The 18485-nt window shown below is 43.8% G+C and overlaps 1 protein-coding gene across 1 annotated transcript; it reads right to left on the reverse strand.

The window, feature by feature from the left end:
- Window positions 1–2527: 2527 nt before the first annotated feature.
- LOC311135569 (transcription elongation factor SPT4) lies at window positions 2528–6649 on the reverse strand. Its single transcript, XM_084169580.1, has 5 exons — window positions 5920–6649; window positions 5543–5649; window positions 5381–5436; window positions 5212–5265; window positions 2528–2956 (listed from the first exon to the last, which is right to left on the reverse strand). Exons 1-5 carry the CDS (start codon window positions 5986–5988, stop codon window positions 2889–2891), a joined length of 354 nt encoding a protein of 117 aa, XP_084025706.1. The 5' UTR covers window positions 5989–6649; the 3' UTR covers window positions 2528–2888.
- Between the last annotated feature and the right edge of the window lie 11836 nt (window positions 6650–18485).

Below are 18485 nucleotides of genomic sequence, written 5' to 3' on the forward strand. Positions count from 1 at the left end.
TCCCCATACACCATAACTGTCACCAAGTCAAAATATACGGCAACTCCAGGGCAGACAGCCAGGATGGTGGTCATGATTGTCTGGAAGAAGCAATGCGCCAGCTCAACCCAAACAGGATAAGAGTGCACCAGAACATCCCAATGTGCATCACAAATGCAGTGAGACAGCAGAAGGTCATGTTGGATTCAGGCAGACTAAATGATAAGGAGGTGACTTAAAGCCCAATCCTGGAGGAGGAAGTTATACCACAGTTGGGGCAACTTGTAGAGCTAGGGAGAGGGTGTCAGAGTCCAGGGTTGATTTCTCTTTCCTTTTGTTGGAGCCTCCCAGTTGCCTCATTGATCCTAAAGAGGCTTGTGCCTTGGAATACTTGGTGTTGCCATACCAAGCAGTCTGCTGCCTTTTTATATATCCAGACAAAGTTGTTTGAGTGTATAAGGTGGGCATATTGGATTCCTAACATAGTTGATCTACACAAAAATAGTATTGAGTACAGTACACAAATCTGAAAAATTTATCTCATTTAAAATGTGTACAAATACAGGTGATTAAACCACAATTTAATGGTAATGTGGCAGCCATATTGGATTTTGGAAGCCATATTGGATTTGGAGTCAAATCTAACGTAATTGCAAGAGTAGGGGCTAAACATATACAATCCACAGAGGAACTTCTGACTGGAAAAACTGACAGTTTTCAGTGTCTGATTACAATAGTCACAACATAAAAAGAAGTGTAACTGTATGCATTTTTGTCAGGCAGGACCATACAACACTGAATGAGAGCAAAAAGCTACCAAAACATTAATAGCTGATATTTCTTACTATTGTATCTCTGTGTTCACAGGTCTATATTTCCAAGATATCCGAATACTGTTTGTTTGGGTATGTAGGGCAGGCAACTGACTACTTGTACTCCAAATTTTTTCAATATCAAAGCTTGCAATTTTGGGTTACATGAGCGTAGTTTTTTTTTATACAACTATCCATTTAATATATGGGAGACCTTAGAGATATGGAAAAACATGGTTGTGTTATACCTCGGGTAGGGTTATCTCAAAAAACGAGTCCTATTTGAGGATTGGCCACTAGTCTAATTGACACAGCGTAATTCATTTTTTTTATTAGAGATTCCCTTGAGCCAATAAAGGGATAATCACAATCATGTTCTTGTCATGTTAATTTCCAGAGACCCATCAAGTTTATAGAGAGAATGAGAATGTAATAGGAGTATGCCTAGTACTGCTGACCTGTCTGGCTGTGATTCCCATCAACTTCCTAATAACAAGGTGGTGCAGCCTCAATACAGTACCTGAACAATGTCTGACACACAAAGCAGGAACATCAATGGAATAATATCCTGCAAAATGGCTTCAAAAGATGTCATGTAAAACAATGCAAATGGAAGCTGAGAGCACTCATTAGCGGGAAAGCCTTCTCTCATCTCTGTCTGGCCAGTAAGGTCGTTACAGATAGAAAAACATCCACCTAAATCAACCATCGCTTGGGTAGTATACAATGTTTAGATCTGGCATTCTATTTTCCTAGGCATAGACGTGCTGTTTTCAGAACCATGGACAGCGTCCCTAGAAACCAAGGTTCTGGAACTACAGTATCAACCAGCGCTTGGCTAGTTTTGCTTTACATGGCAGTCAATACAAATAGAACTAACGACCAGAGAATGACTAAAATGTCACTTGACAACCAGTGTTACTAGTGAATGTAGCATCACGTTTTGTAGAAAAATGTATGGTTTGGGAAATAATCTTGATTTTTAATTCTGGTAACCCGTTGTATAAAAAAAGCAAGAATACACTTGAGTACGTGTTATGACATTTTTATCATGGCTGTGGCGGTCTATAACCACGTCACAGCCATGATAAAAATGTCATAACACATGGCCTCATGTACTATTGCTTAAGTAACAACTTTCAATTGAGGGATATCATTTAGGCCAGGATTGAATCCGATCGCTCTTTACCAGCAATTCACCTTTTAAAGGCAATGTTCCCGCATTCGAAGAGACTGCATTCATGGTAAAGAGCAATCGGACTGAATCCCAGACCCAGCCGTAGTAATTTAGTGGCTGACCTTTGTAGAAGACATCGGTTTAGTGTCGCTTGTGGTTGCCACCCTTATACATTATTGTAAAGTGAATTTTTCAACCTGCAGTTACACAGCCCCATCTTGTGGGTGTATAGTATACTGGTCAGTGTTTCAGAGGCTGCTACTGTGGGGTGTAATGATATGAAGTGAATTAATTGAAGACCGGGAGAGGCAAAGTCATGCGTCCTCCGAAACATGACCCACCTAACCGCGCTCCTTAACACCGCCAGCTTAACCCGGAAGCCAGCCGCACCAATGTGTTGGAGGAAACACCGTTCAACTGGCGACCGGGGTCAGCCTGCAGGCACCCGGCCCGCCACAAGGAGTCGCTAGAGCGCGATGAGCCAAGTAAAGCCCCACCGGGAATGAACCCGGGTCTGTAGTAACGCCTCTGCACTGCGATGCAGTGTCTTAGACCGCTGCGCCACTCGGAAGCCCAGAGACTTCATTTATTATAATGATAATTACACTCAGGTTTGTAAATGAAACAATTGAGAAGAAAAAAAATCAAGCATATTGTCTATTTCAGCAGAGTGAACCCATCCCATCCCATTCAAAACAATCAACCCAACATTACACACAATCTTTCAAAAAGGAAAACAAGACAGTTCTATGAGACATTACACAAAATCAGACTTTGCACTTGTGTTTAGCAAACAGAAGACCCACTAGCCACAATGTCAGTCCCCACAGACTCCTGTGTTTATGGGAATGTTATGTTGTTGCATTATGAGGCTGTGCTGATGATGACCGTCTGTCCACATAGAGAGGTAATGATGAGGCTTATGTCTTCACAGCAGTGTCTCTGGATTTGTAGATCACTCCTCTGCTCTTCAGCTCTCTCACCACCCCTGCAGGACAGAAAGAAGAACAATGTTGAGAGTGAATCTCATCCACAGTGTGAACTTCTATGACAGCAGTCTGAGAACCCAAGAGGATTCCACAGCTTGTTTCCTGATAAACACCATTTTAACCACATATGCCAAGATTTTCTGAATGGCTCCTATGCTAGACTGTTGAGTGCAGTCAGGGTTCTAAATAAAGAAAAAAAGTATTGGTAGCACTGGTGCCCCAAACTTTAAAAAGTTAGGAGCACAAAATCAAACCCCCCCCAAACAAAAATTGAATCGGTTGAGATATAGCAAGAGATCAGTAATTTACTCATTGCTATGATCATTGATCTTCTAAAGAAGCTATCCCTTTTCATTTATTTCGGTGCCCCCAAATGTTTAATAATGGGTTTTTTCAGGTTTTCCCTTGCAAAATCACACTTTTCTAATATCTAATAGAAAAACAACTACATTTGATGTTCTAAGTCCACAGCAATGCGTAAACCACATCAGGAGACCACTTTTGAGATCTGGGGAAGAAAAAGTAATACATTTGGGAGGGCATAGTTGTCCTTTAATTTCATTTTGGCTGGCAATGTTTCTGTAGGATACTGCATGCACAATAGCAGAGTTTGCAAAACAAAAGACCACCCGATTGATAAAAATCATGATATGATACCATTCTGCCAAGTAAGCCTACTTAGCAGTTAACATTTAATTTGGACAGTTTTATGGGGAAAACCTTTAGCATGAGTGTTTTGGTATCGCTACTTGGCTACACAAAGTGGTAGACCCACGCATTCCCATGCCTTCAGAAAGTTGCAAGAAATACAAATCACTGATGCATTCTTTAATATTCTTTACATGTAGCTAAGCTTTGGATTGAACAAATCTGCGCTCACTTTTTTCTCTAGGGCACTCGGAAACCCATAATTTCAACAATTATTATCTGGGTGATTTTTTCCTGGTTGCACTGGTGCTCCCAAAATACTGGTGCTCCCAAATTAAAAATGGCAGGTCGCACAGCAAAATACTCTATATATACACAAAAGTATATGGACATCCCATCAAATTAGTGGATTCGGCTATTTTCATCCACAGTAGAATGGCCTTACTGAAGCGCTCAGTGACTTTCAAAGTGGTACCGTTATAGGATGCCACCTTTCCAACAAGTCAGTTTGTAAAATTTCTGTCCTGCTAGAGCTGCCCCGGTCAACTGTAAGTGCTGTTATTGTGAAGTGGAAACGTCTAGGAGCAACAACGGCTCAGCTGCGAAGTGGTAGGCCACACAAGCTCACAGAATGGGAACACAGAGTGCTGAAGCGCGTAAAGATTGTCTGTCCTTGGTTGCAACACTCACTACTTAGTTCCAAACTGCCTCTGGAAGCAACGTCAGAACAAGAACTGTTCGGCGGGAGCTTCATGAAATGGGTTTCCATGGTCGAGCAGCCGCACACAAGCCTAGGATCACCATGCGCAATGCCAAGAGTGGTGTAAAGCTCGCCGCCATTGGACTCTGGAGCAGTGGAATTGCGTGATTCATCACTCCAGAGAACGCGTCACCATCTGGCAGTCCGACAGACGAATCTGGGTTTGGCGGATGCCAGGAGGAGGCTACCTGCCCCATGGCCGTCCTCCTGGCATCTGCCAACTGTAAAGATTGGTGGAGGAGGAATAATTGCGCTGTTATTCATTGTTCGGTCTATGCCCCTTAGTTCCAGTGAAGGGAAATCTTAACGCTATAGCATACAATGACAATCTAGACGATTATGTGCTTCCAACTTTGTGGCAACAGTTTGGGAAAGGCCCTTTCCTGTTTCAGCATGACAATACCCGTGCACAAAGTGAGGTCAATACAGAAATAGTTTGTTGAGATCAGTGTGGAAGAACTTGACTGGCCTGTCCAGCACCCTGACCTCAACCCCATCAAAAATCTTTGGGATGAATTGGAACGCCGACTGCGAACCAGGCCTAATCGCCCAACATCAGTGCCGACCTCACTATTGCTCTTGTGGCTGAATGGAAGGAAGTCCCCGCCGCAATGTTCCAACATCTAGAAGAAAGCCTTCCAGAAAAGTGGAGGCTGTTATAGCAGCAAAGGGGGGACCAACTCCATATTAATGCCCATGATTTTGGAATGAGATGTTTGACGAGCAGGTGTCCACATACATTTGGTCATGTAGTGCATCTAGGAGCATATGCGACCAAAATGTCACACTTTAGAGCCCTGGTTGAGTGTTTAAAATATACACTAACTGCCTTTGAACGTGACATACCTGGAGGTAACCGCCCTGTCACCGTCACAGCATAGACACCTGGCTTGAAGTTACCTGAACAGGAAAAGTGAAAACTAACATAATGGCACAACAGAATGAAATGAAACTTCAAGGTCACGTTTGAAAGAAAGTCATAGTCCAACAGGATAAACTGTGACAACAAACGTACTGATTCTCTGCCACTTGGCCACCCAGCTGTCCTCTGGACTCATCTGGGCTATGACCCTGTAAACAGAGACAAAATGGTTTAACACACTCACTGTCCAGAACTGGCACTAAAGGATCAATCTGCAATCTCTGAAAAGTAATACATTACGAGTATAGAGCTTACCCATCAAACGAGGAACTTGTACACTCATATACCATCTCTCGATTTCCCTTCATCTGAAGGTACGACTCACAGTTGTCACAGCCATCATATTCAAACTGGTCAATAGTCTGTATAGGGACAAGAGAAAGATGGATTGAATGACTACACAGAGTTAGCCATACACATTTCCGCGCGCCCTAGACCAGAGCTAGATTACACACAAACAGTTCAGCAAGCTTTACGTTTAATAGATAGTAGCAAGCTTTAAAAAAAAGTTACGTTTGATAAATAGTAAGTAGCTAGGCACCTCTCAGGTAAACTAGTGTTTACAAATGCATGCCACTGCTAAGTGTTCGACTTTGTTAACGTTAGCTTGCTAGCCTGGTATTTGTACTTACCTTCACAAGAGAGCACAGAAGGCATGCACGCAAATGGCGGAGGTCCTTGGGACAAGTCTCCAAAGCCATCTAGACAAATAGCAGCTAATATTAGAAGAATCTATCTGCAAAATCATTAATTTCAAAAGCGTTGTTTTGAGCTTCGAAAGGCCCGTATCGCTTCTGGCCACGGATAATTTCGCGTCAAAACTCGGTTTAGATACCACAGACACAACGTCTATATTCAAGGTTAGGGTTAGGCATAAAGTTAGCAGTGTGGTTAGGGTTAATACGGGTTAGCTTTAAAATCCCATTTTAAAAAGAGAAATTGTTGTTGTTGTTCTTCTTCGGTGGGGTTTATCAGCGTTTGGCATCCAACGTTATGGCGCATTACCGCCACATACTATACTGGAGTGTGAGCCAGAGACAGGGAGAAACTAAATCCTACCTGCCAGCCCCGTTGCTCTTAAAAAGATAACAAAATATTTGAGACTATATCTAATGACGTTCTACTAAATATACTCTTTAAACTAATTTCCTGTATCCCCTTCTCCCGCATACTAGATATCATCCTCTCTCTTTTCCTCTGATACTGCCCACACAGTAGCAATACATGCTCCACGGTCTCTGTTTCCTGGCAATAATCACACTTTCCTGTTGGATGCTTTCCTATCACATTTAATGTATTATTCAACTGGCTGCTCCCACCCTTAATCTTGTAAAAATAGCCTCCTCTGTTCTGTTCCTTCCTGCCGTCCTCCCCTCCCAGACTTTCCTCTGTACTTGAAATAACTGCCTTCCCTTATTATTTCTATTCCACTGCTCCTGCCATCTCTTCACCATCACTGTATATATCAGGCTTTTTCCCTCTGCCTTGCTCATTGAAACTACAACATCAACATCCCCACTACTAAGTGCTTGTTTAACCTGTTCATCTACTGCCTCATTCCCCTCCACCCCCACAGGGGTTGGGACCCAAGTAAATCTTATCTGTATACCCATCTGTCTAATCCTGCCATGGGTTTGTAGCACCTCATAAAGCAGGTATTGTCTGCTACTTGAGCTAAAGGACTGAAGACTCATTAACACTGCACATGAATCAGAGCAAATAAGTACTCTGTCTTGTTTGACTTCCTCCACCCACTGCAAGGCCAACAGTATGGCCATCAGCTCCGCCGTATATACAGCCAGATTATCTGTAATATGTTTCCTGACTTCCACCCCACATTCCTGCAATATAAATGCTGACCCAGTACGTCCTGTCCTTTGATCTTTTGAACCATCTGTGTAAATGGCCACAAAATCCTGATACACAGTATCCAGACGTCTCTTAAACAAATCAGATGGATCAACACTCTACCTATCTTTCTGTAGTCTCTCCAACACTTCTAGATCAACTACTGGAGACGGGAGTAGCCATGGTGGATTTACAGGAATAGCTACTGTTGGACTAAACTCCCTTCCATACAGTCCCATCTCCTTCGCCTGGGTATTACCCACCCACCCAAAGCTTGTGTTCTGTCTTCGCTCATGTTCCCAGCATGCCTGTAAAATCCCTTTCGCAGGATGAGACACCCCATGTCCTTATAGGTTAACCCAATAATGAATTGCCAGCTGCTGTCTCCTAATCTGCAATGGCATATCCCCCATCTCCACCTGTAATGCAGCTACTGGGGACGTCCGAAACGCCCCACTACATATTCTGAGTCCTTGCCCCTGTATGACATCTAGCCTTTCCAATGAGGTCCGGGCTGCCGAAGCATACTCTATACTGCCATAGTCTATTACAGATTGGATCAATGCAACATACATGGTCCTCAATGAGGAACGCCCAACCCCCCACTCCTTCCCCGTCAGACAGCGCATCACATTTAGCACCTTCTTACACTTTCCCACCAATCTCTCAATGTGTTCTGCCCAGGTCAGTCTAGTATCAAAGTATACCCCATGGAACCTGAAGGCCCCCACCCTCTCCAAGTTTCTCCCATATAACCTCAAGCATACCTCATCTCCCACCTTCCTCCTGGTAAAGAACACTGTTTGAGTTTTCTCTACAGAGAACCTGAATCCCAACATTAATGCCCACCGCTCTACCTCATCAATTGCTTCCTGTACCTTCCTGACTATGTATGGCACATTTCTTCCCCTCTTCCATAAGGCCCCATCCTCTGCAAATAATGACCTCCCAATATTCGGCTGTGCCTGAGCGTAAACATCATTGATCATGATTGAGAACAACAGAGGACTAATCACGCTCCCCTGTGGTGTACCGTTATCCACCAAGTAGCTGCCTGATAGAGACTTCCCCACCCTCACCTGGATAGACCTTCCAAACAGAAAATCCTTTATCCAGTTGTACGTTCTTCCTCCTACCCCCCATAATATCAAGCTTGATTAACAACCCCTCCTTCTACATCATATCATACGCCTTCTCCACATCAAAAAAAGACAGCTACAACAGTCTCCTTGTTCACCTGAGCCTTCCTGACCTCTGCTTCTAAGCAGAGCACTGGGTCCATAGTTCCCCTACCCTTCCTGAACCCACTCTGATGTGGCGTTACTAGCCCTCTGCTCTCCAGGAAGTAAGTTAGCCTCTCCGTGATCATACGTTCCATACTCTTACATACATGTGATGTTAAAGCTATTGGCTGATAGCTTGTTGGCTTCGTTGGGTCCTTCCCGGGCTTCCGGATTGGTACCACCACTGTCTCCTTCCAACTGCCTGGTAGTTTCCCCTCCTCCCACACTCTGTTGTACAACACCAATACCTTATCCCGTGCCTCATCACTAAGATGGGCCAACATAACATAGCACACCTCATCTTTCCCAGGTGAAGTTAACCCAGCCTTACCTATTGCTCTTTTCACCTCTGCCATGGTAAATGGTGCATTCAACGAATCATTTATGTGGATGACGGATCACCACCTCAAGCTGAACCTCGGCAAGACGGAGCTGCTCTTCCTCCCGGGGAAGGACTGCCCGTTCCATGATCTCGCCATCACGGTTGACAACTCTGTTGTGTCCTCCTCCCAGAGTGCAAAGAGCCTTGGCGTGACCCTGGACAACACCCTGTCGTTCTCCGCTAACATCAAGGCGGTGACCCGATCCTGTAGGTTCATGCTCTACAACAATCGGAGAGTACGACCCTGCCTTACACAGAAAGCGGCACAGGTCCTAATCCAGGCACTTGTCATCTCCCGTCTGGATTACTGCAACTCGCTGTTGGCTGAGCTCCCTGCCTGTGCCATTAAACCCCTACAACTCATCCAGAATGCCGCAACCCGTCTGGTGTTCAACCTTCCCAAGTTCTCTCACGTCACCCCGCTCCTCCGCACACTCCACTGGCTTCCAGTTGAAGCTCGCATCTGCTGCAAGACCATGGTGCTTGCCTACGGAGCTGTGAGGGGAACAGCACCTCCGTACCTTCAGGCTCTGATCAGTCCCTACACCCAAACGAGGGCATTGCGTTCATCCACCTCTGGCCTGCTGGCCCCCCTACCCCTGCGGAAGCACAGTTCCCACTCAGCCCAGTCAAAACTGTTCGCTGCTCTGGCACCCCAATGGTGGAACAAGCTCCCTCACGACGCCAGGACAGCGGAGTCACTCACCACCTTCCGGAGACACTTGAAACCCCACCTCTTTAAGGAATACCTGGGATAGGATAAAGTAATCCTTCTACCCCCCCCCCCCCCCCCCAAAAAAAAAAAAATATATATAACATATTGTAAAGTGGTTATCCCACTGGCTATAAGGTGAATGCACCAATTTGTAAGTCGCTCTGGATAAGAGCGTCTGCTAAATGACGTAAATGTAAATTGACATCCTCCCTCCTATCCAGCACTCCAGGATGCTCCTCTCTCATGTTTTCTCTCATTTTACATTTTAGTCATTTAGCAGACGCTCTTATCCAGAGCGACTTACAGTTAGTGAGTGCATAATTTTTTTTTTTTTATACTGGCCCCCCGTGGGAAACGAACCCACAACCCTGGCGTTGCAAACGCCATGCTCTACAAACTGAGCTACATCCCTGACGGCCATTCCCTCCCCTACCCTGGACGACGCTGGGCCAATTGTGCGCCGCCCCATGGGTCTCCCGGTCGCGGCCGGCTACGACAGAGCCTGGATACGAACCAGGATCTCTAGTGGCACAGCTAGCACTGCGATGCAGTGCCTTAGACCACTGCGCCACTCTCCCTCTCTGCCCCTCTGATAAATATGCAGAGCTATGCACTTGGACAAATGCTTTGGCCATCATCTCTGCCTTCTCCTCATCTGTTACTGCCATATCTTCCCCAATCGTCAACACTGGATAATCCCACTCTCTTCTGACCCCACTCATCCTCTTAATCATCCACCACACTTCTCCCACAGGTGTCGCCCTTCCAATGGTGTCACAGAACCAATGCCAACATGACCTCTTTGCCTGACGGATAGTCCTCCTCACCATGGCCTGGGCCTGCTTATACTGATTCAGATTTAGGAAGTTATGCAAAAAGAGAAATTGTAGAAATAGGCGGGGTTTATGACTTTGTGGCTGTGGTAACTAGTGACAACACAGGGCCTCTTCTTCTTTGTTGGGGTTTAACGGCGGTTGGCATTCAATGTTTATGGTGCATTACCGCCACCAACTGGACGGGGGTGAAAAAGGAAACTCCATACCATTTTCTTTTTTTTATGACTCCCACTTCTTCCTTAATTCAAAATTCCATAACGCCCCAGAGCCAGAGAGGGTGGCACTTCCATTTCCATAAAAACCACAAAGTCCACCTACATGTAACATGTAATCCAGGCTCTGTCGTAGCCGGCCGTGACCGGGAGACCCATGGGACGGCGCACAATTGGCCCAGTGTCGTCCATGGTAGGGGAGGGAATGGCCGTCAGGGATGTAGCTCAGTTGGTAGAGCATGGCGTTTGCAACGCCAGGGTTGTGGGTTCGATTCCCACGGGGGGCCAGTATGAAAAAAATAAAAAATAATGTATGCACTCACTAACTGTAAGTTGCTCTGGATAAGAGCGTCTGCTAAATTACTAAAATGTAATGTAACATATCTGGATCCTGCTGATGAGAGGCCAACTCTGCAGCTTATCCAACACCGTGGAGTCTTCAGGAACCCATTCGTTCCCTTAACCCTTTTGCCAGCCTCCACATATGAAATTCTCTGGGCTGCCCTGACACAGGCAACCTCATTCTCTTTCGCCCTCTTCAGGCATTTCAAAGATGAAGCTTCTTGGTTCCCACCACAATTGCAACCCTTCAACATGATCTTCTTTTTCAACATGATCTTGTTTTCCACTACTTCCACATCTCAGCTTCTCTGTACAGAGAGTGTGCAAAGCTGTCATCAAGGCAAAGGGTGGCTATTTGAATAATCTCAAATATAAAATATTATTTGTTTAACACTTTTTGGGTTACTACATGATTCCATACGTGTTATTTCATAGTTTTGATGTCTTCACTATTATTCTACAATTTAGAAAATAGTAAAAATAAAGAAAACCCTTGAATGAGTAGGTGTTCTAAAACTTTTGACCGGTAGTGTAGTGGTTGGCAGGATAATATTTATGAATAATTTTAAAAGAAACGTCCTTAATTTTGTTAATAAGTAGGTATGTGTGTGGCAACATCCAAACTTTTTTCCAACAGATATTTTCAATAAAACCATTCCAATAAGGCATGACATAAGGTATAGATACAACATCCTGTTGAAACAAGGCTTGTATAACTCTATTGTTTTTGAATGGACTAAAAGAAAAACAAATCTTTCCTACTGATGTGTTAACAGGGTTAATTGTAGGTATGTTCTGAGTGTCAGGTCTTGACACGTTCCTGAATAATAAAGCAACACCTGAGGGAATGGCATCTAAAACAATTGCAAAATCTTTAGGTGTTACAGAGATCTTGTAAAGTGATAAGAATTCCTTATAATTAAGTAAAAGACCCTCTGCATTTACAAGTTGGCTCACCAATAGGATATTATTTCAGAACCAATATTCTAAAAACAAAGAAAGTATTTTTATGCAATATGTCCCGATTATTCCCAAAATTATGCTTATAAATTAAGAACCATGACAAGACAACCTGCCGATGAAAAGCAGAGTTTCACTGGAATTTTGTCAATATTATAATTGCAAACCAACATGAAGTTAAGGCCACCAAAAGTAAAGAAGACATGATGAGGAATAAAGTTCCACATAGAAGTGGGTCTTTAAAGTATTATTTAAGGTAGTAAAGTCCCGAAAAGTGTTCATTACAACAGTTTTCCTAATGTAATGGGTATAGTTTCTCCACAGAAAGTTGAAAAGCATCTGGTCTATCTCTTTGCTAATTTTACCGTCAAGAAAGATAGAGTGGCAAATGTTAGCCTAGAGATACAGTAGCTTGCGAAAGTATTCACCCCCATTGGCATTTTCCCTATTTTGTTGCCTTACAACCTGGAATTAAAATGGATCTTTTGGGGGTTTGTATTATTTGATTTCCACAACATGCCTACCACTTTGAAGATGTAAAATATTTTTTATTGTGAAACAAACAAGAAATAAGACCAAAAAAAAGAAAACTTGAGCGTGCATAACTATTCACCCCCCCGCCAAAGTCAATACTTTGTAGAGCCACCTTTTGCAGCAATTACAGCTGCAAGTCTCTTGGGGTATGTCTCTATAAGCTTGGCACATCTAGCCACTGGGATTTTTGCCCATTCTTCAAGGCAAAACTGATCCAGCTCCTTCAAGTTGGATGGGTTCCGCTGGTGTACAGCAATCTTTAAGTCATACCACAGATTCTCAATTGGATTGAGGTCTGGGCTTTGACTAGGCCATTCCAAGACATTTAAATGTTTCCCCTTAAACCACTCAAGTGTTGCTTTAGCAGTATGCTTAGGGTCATTGTCCTGCTGGAAGGTGAACCTCCGTCCCAGTCTCAAATCTCTGGAAGACTGAAACAGGTTTCCCTCAAGAATTCCCCTGTATTTTGCGCCATTCATCATTCCTTCAATTCTGACCAGTTTCCCAGTACCTGCCGATAAAAAACATCCCACAGCATGATGCTGCCACCACCATGCTTCACTGTGAGGATGGTGTTCTCGGGGTGATGAGAGGTGTTGGGTTTGGCCAAAAAGCTCAATTTTAGTCTCATCTGACCAGAGTACCTTCTTCCATATGTTTGGGTAGTCTCCCACATGCCTTTTGGCGAACACCAAACGTGTTTGCTTATTTTTTTCTTTAAGCAATGGCTTTTTCTGGCCACTCTTCTGTAATGCCCAGCTCTGTGGAGTGTACAGCTTAAAGTGGTCCTATGGACAGATACTCCAATCTCTGCTGTGGAGCTTTGCAGCTCCTTCAGGGTTATCTTTGGTCTTTGGAGAGCTCCTTGGTCTTCATGGTGCCACTTGCTTGGTGGTGCCCCTTGCTTAGTGGTGTTGCAGACTCTGGGGCCTTTCAGAACAGGTGTATATATACTGAGATCATGTGACACTTAGATTGCACACAGGTGGACTTTATTTAACTAATTATGTGACTTCTGAAGGTAATTGTTTGCACCAGATCTTATTTAGGGGCTTCAGAGCACTTTTCTGTTATTTATTTTTTTGAATTTTTTGAAACAAGTTATTATTTTCATTTCACTTCACCAATTTGGACTACTTCGTGTATGTCCATTACAAACTGAAACAAATAACGAAACAGGGAGAACACTTCTCAAGTACCTGTACATAGGTCTCCGATCAGACACTGAGTAATACTACTGGACATAGAGAAACTAGCAGAGAAAACTGAAAAAGGGAACACAGGGAAGTGAGGGCATAAATACACAGGTGAACAGATAGACACAGGTGACACCAATAGGATGATGATTAGTCCCGACTGTGAGTGAGGAGGTGCCTAAGGTTGTCAGAGGATGACACCTAGTGGGTCGCTCCGGAACTGTGACCCCCTCCTGTAACACTTTTGTACTAAAGAGCAATCGACATCATGTGGATATTTGTTGGCATTCTAAGCCCACCAGCCCAGCCCAGTTTGTACTATTTTAAAACAAAATATTAATTGTTAATAAAATCTATATTTTGTGATAACCTTGTGTGGTGTGACTTCCATGACCAGTGCCCAGTTCACATCTTCTTTGACCATGACCTACCTAAAAGAACCTACTTGCTACATGCAGGTATATTATATGTTGCCCCAGGAATATCATACATAGAGTGCATTCGGAAAGTATTCAGACCCCTTGACTTTTTTCACATTTTGTTACGTTACAGCCTTATTCGAAAATGGATTCAATTGCTTTTTCCCCTCATGAATCTACACACAATACCACATTTTTGCAAACGTATAAAAAAAATAAACAAATATCACATTTACATAAGTATTCAGACCCTTTACTCAGTACTTTGTTGAAGCCCCTTTGGCAGAGATTACAGCATTGAGTATTATTGGGTATGACGCTACAAGCTTGATACACCTGTATTTGGGAGTTTCTCCCATTCTTCTCTGCAGATCCTCTCAAGCTCTGTCAGGTTGGATGGGGAGCATCGCTGCACAGCTATTTTCAGGTCTCTCCAGAGATGTTAGATCGGGTTCAAGTCCGGGCTCTGGCTGGGCCACTCAAGGACATTCAGAGACTTGTCCCAAAGCCACTCCTGCGTTGTCTTGGCTGTGTGCTTAGGGTCGTTGTCCTGTTGGAAGGTGCACCTTCACCCCAGTCTGAGGTCTTGAGCGCTCTGGAGCAAGTTTTCATCAAGGATCTCTCTGTACTTTGTTCCATTCATCTTTCCCTCTATCTTGACTAGTCTCCCAGTCCCTGCCTCTGAAAAACATATCCACAGCATGATGCTGCCACCACCATGCTTCATCGTATGGATGGTGCCAGGTTTCCTCCAGACGTGACGCTTGGCATTCAGGTCAATGTTGGTTTCATCAGGCCAGAGAATCTTGTTTCTCATTGTCTGAGAGCCCTAGTGGGCTGTCATGTGCCTTTTACTGAGGAGTGGCTTCCGTCTGGCCACTCTACCATAAAGGTCTGATTGGTGGAGTGCTGCAGAGATGGTTGTCCTTCTGTAAGGTTCTCCCATCTCCATAAAGGAACTCTGGAGCTCTTTCAGAGTGACCATCGGGTTCTTGGTCACCTCCCTGACCAAGGCCTTTCTCCCCCGATTGCTCAGTTTGGCCGGGCAGCCAGCTCTAGGAAGAGTCTTGGTGGTTCCAAACTTCTTCCACTTAAGAATGATGGAGGCCACTGTGTTCTTGGGGACCCTCAATGCTGCAGACATTGTTACCCTTCCCCAGATCTGTGCCTCGACACAATCCTGTCTCAGTGCTCTACAGACAATTCCTTCAACCTAATGGCTTGATTTTTGCTTTGACATGCACTGGGACCTTATATAGACTGGTGTGTGCCTTTCCAAATCATGTCCAATCAATTGAATATACAACAGGTGGACTCCAATGAAGTTGTAGAAACATCTCAAGGATGATCAATGGAAACAGGATGCACCTGAGCTCAATTTCGAGTCTCATAGCAAAGGGTCTGAATACTTATGTAAATAAGGTATTTCTGTTTTTTATTTTTAATAAATGTGCAAGAATTTCTAAAAAAAACTTTTTTGCTTTGTCATTATGGGGTATTGTGTGTAGATTGATGAGGATTTTTATTTATTTAATACACTTTAGAATAAGGCTGTAACGTAACAAAATGTGGAAAAAGTCAAGGGGTCTGATTACTTTCCGAATGCACTGTCTATATGATGGTTTGATGCTCCTGCCTGGGAAAACATACCCCTGGGCAACATATCATATTTTATGTCAACCTTGCTATGCTACACCCGTTTCCCTTCAGACACTTCCTGCTCTGTGCAGTCCAGTCCGACCATTGTGCACATCCAGCAGGGTTCACAAAGCCTGGCAAACCCTTCTTCCCTCACCATGCTGCTTTTTATTTGCCTGGTAACTATAACATACCATGTCATGGAAGCACCCATTAGTTACACACAGAAACACTGTGATTTCCTCATAAACTGTCATAGAAGTTGAATTAACATACTTCTTGATTGTGTTTGTTTTTTTAGCATTGGTGTGCCAGTGCTGCCCCCCAGGTTCAATGGACTCAGACTGCCATAGTGTCCACCAGACAACTCCCTCATACTCTCATTACAGCTGTTACCAGGTAGATTGGAATCCAACTGTTAGGCCTACCCATACAGCAGCTTGTCTGTCAATCTGCCCAGAGGGATCTAGAATTCATATGGGTGGAAATATGGGGAGTATCACGTGTCAGGAGAAGACCCAGATGCAGACAGTGTCGAAGTAACAAAAGTTTATTACAAAAACAGGGGGCAGGCAGAGGTCAGTAATCCCGGGTGGTGTGACAAGGTACAGAACGGCAGGCAGGCTCAGGATCAGGGCAGGCAGAATGGTCAAAACCAGAAAACAGGAACTTGAGAAAGACAGGCGCAAGGTGAAAAACACTGGTAGGCTTGACAAAACAAAATGAACTGGCAACAGACAAACAGAGAACACAGGTATAAATACACCGGGGATAATGGGGAAGATGGGCAACACCTGGAGGAGGGTGGAGACAATCACAAAGACAGGTGAAACAGATCAGGGTGTGACAGGGAGCATATGAGTCAAAATGTAATGCTTGAACATGAAATTGCAGGCCTTTTATGCATTGCTATAAAATAGATATTATTAGCGGGGAAAACCAGGAGACCAAAAATAGTGATGTCAACTTGGACACAGTCTTCCAGATAGTGGATGAGCTGCACCACAGTTCCCCCAAAATACGCATGGTCAAAGTGGAAACCCCAGAGCGCCAGCAGCTGGTCCTGGCCACCTCTACATCATCAGGGCCCCAGCCCACCACCACCATCCACAGCTACCCTCACACAGTCACCGTCTCTTCCCAGCTTGACTCCTCTGTCAACTCCAGCTTTCTGCCTGGCACCATAGTGATGGATGCCAGCACAGTGACTCCACGAGGGTCCATCATTATAGCAGTCCCAGGGAACATTCCTTCTCAGTGAATAGCCATCACGGTCGGTCGTCCTGCAGCTGAGCAGCCAGTCAAGAGGGAGGAGGAACCTTTGCCTGTCAACGCCTATCAGAAGGTTAGCTAGCCTAGCTTTGTAAAAACGTGGTACATTGAGGTTATTATTTATCAAGAAACAAACCAGTGTACCTAATCTCATTATCAGAAAGTTTTATAATTTGGGGTTTAAAGAATTTAGAATTGTGAGTGTAAAGAGAAAGCAAAGATACTCAGTCTGTATTTCTTGGTAATAAACGTAATAAAAACATATCGTATGGATGGTTATCAGTGATCCTGATGAACTCTGTTTTATAATAAGAGGTTGATCATGCTGTGATTTATCCCAGTGCCCTGAGGAAGCATCCGAGTACATCACCAAGGTGAAGGAGATGGAGGTGAAGGAGATCAAGATGGTGGACGCATAGGTCTGCAGTGTTCTACTGTGTGCAGCCTGAGCCAGGAGAACAAGACCGCCAGACAGCAAACTAAATCTCCAGGGAAGACAACTATCCACTTCCATTTGTGCACAATACTTGCTGCTGCTGCTCTCTTGGTCAGGTCTCCCTTGTAAAATAGATTATATATCTCAATGGGACTTTCCTGGGGAAATAAAAAATGATAAAAAAATACACAGCAAAGAATAATGTCAACAGTGTAGAGGAGTAGATTGAGGGTATCATGACTAAATTTATTTACACTTTTTTTATTTCATATTTTAGATCTGAACTTGTTGGTTGATGTGGCATGCACCTAGGAATCTTGACCATAGTCAAGATTAGAATGTCCCAAGTTTTCAGTTTTGCTACTCAGGCTCAAGTCAAGAGATTCTTTGAATTTGCTGTAGCTTCTTGTTTAAATATATGTACCAATGTTACTTGTTTGTCACTGATAGAAAAATAAATGTCCCTGATAGTACATTCACTTGAAGTCTGAAGTTTCCAACACTTAGGTTGGAGTCATTAAAACTCGTTTTTCAACCACTATATTGTTGGCAAGTCGGTTAGGACATCCACTTTGTGCATGACACAAGTAATTTTTCCAACAATTGTTTACAGACAGTTTATTTCACTTATAATTCACTGTATCACAATTGCAGTGGGTCAGAAGTTTACATACGCTAAGTTGACTGTGCCTTTAAACAGCTTGGAAAATTCCAGAAAATGATGTCATGGCTTTAGAAGCTTCTGATAGGCTAATTGACATCATTTGAGTCAATTGGAGGTGTACCTGTGGATGTATTTCAAGGCCTACCTTCAAACTCAGTTCATCTTTGCTTTACATCATGGGAAAATCAAAAGAAATCAGCCAAGACCTCAGACATTTTTGGGGGGGACCTCCACAAGTCTGGATCATCCTTGGGAGCAATTTCCAAATGCCTGAAGGTACCGCGTTCATCTGCACAAACAATAGTACGCAAGTATAAACACCATGGGACCATGCAGCCGTCATACCGCTCAGGAAGGAGACTGTCTCTGTCTCCTAGAGATGAACGTACTTTGGTGCAAAAAGTGCAAATCAATCCCAGAACTACAGCAAAGGACCTTGTGAATATGCTGGAGGAAACAGG

The sequence above is a fragment of the Coregonus lavaretus genome, assembly GCF_964263955.1.
Source record: "Coregonus lavaretus genome assembly, chromosome: 10".
Taxonomy (NCBI): Eukaryota; Metazoa; Chordata; class Actinopteri; order Salmoniformes; family Salmonidae; genus Coregonus; species Coregonus lavaretus.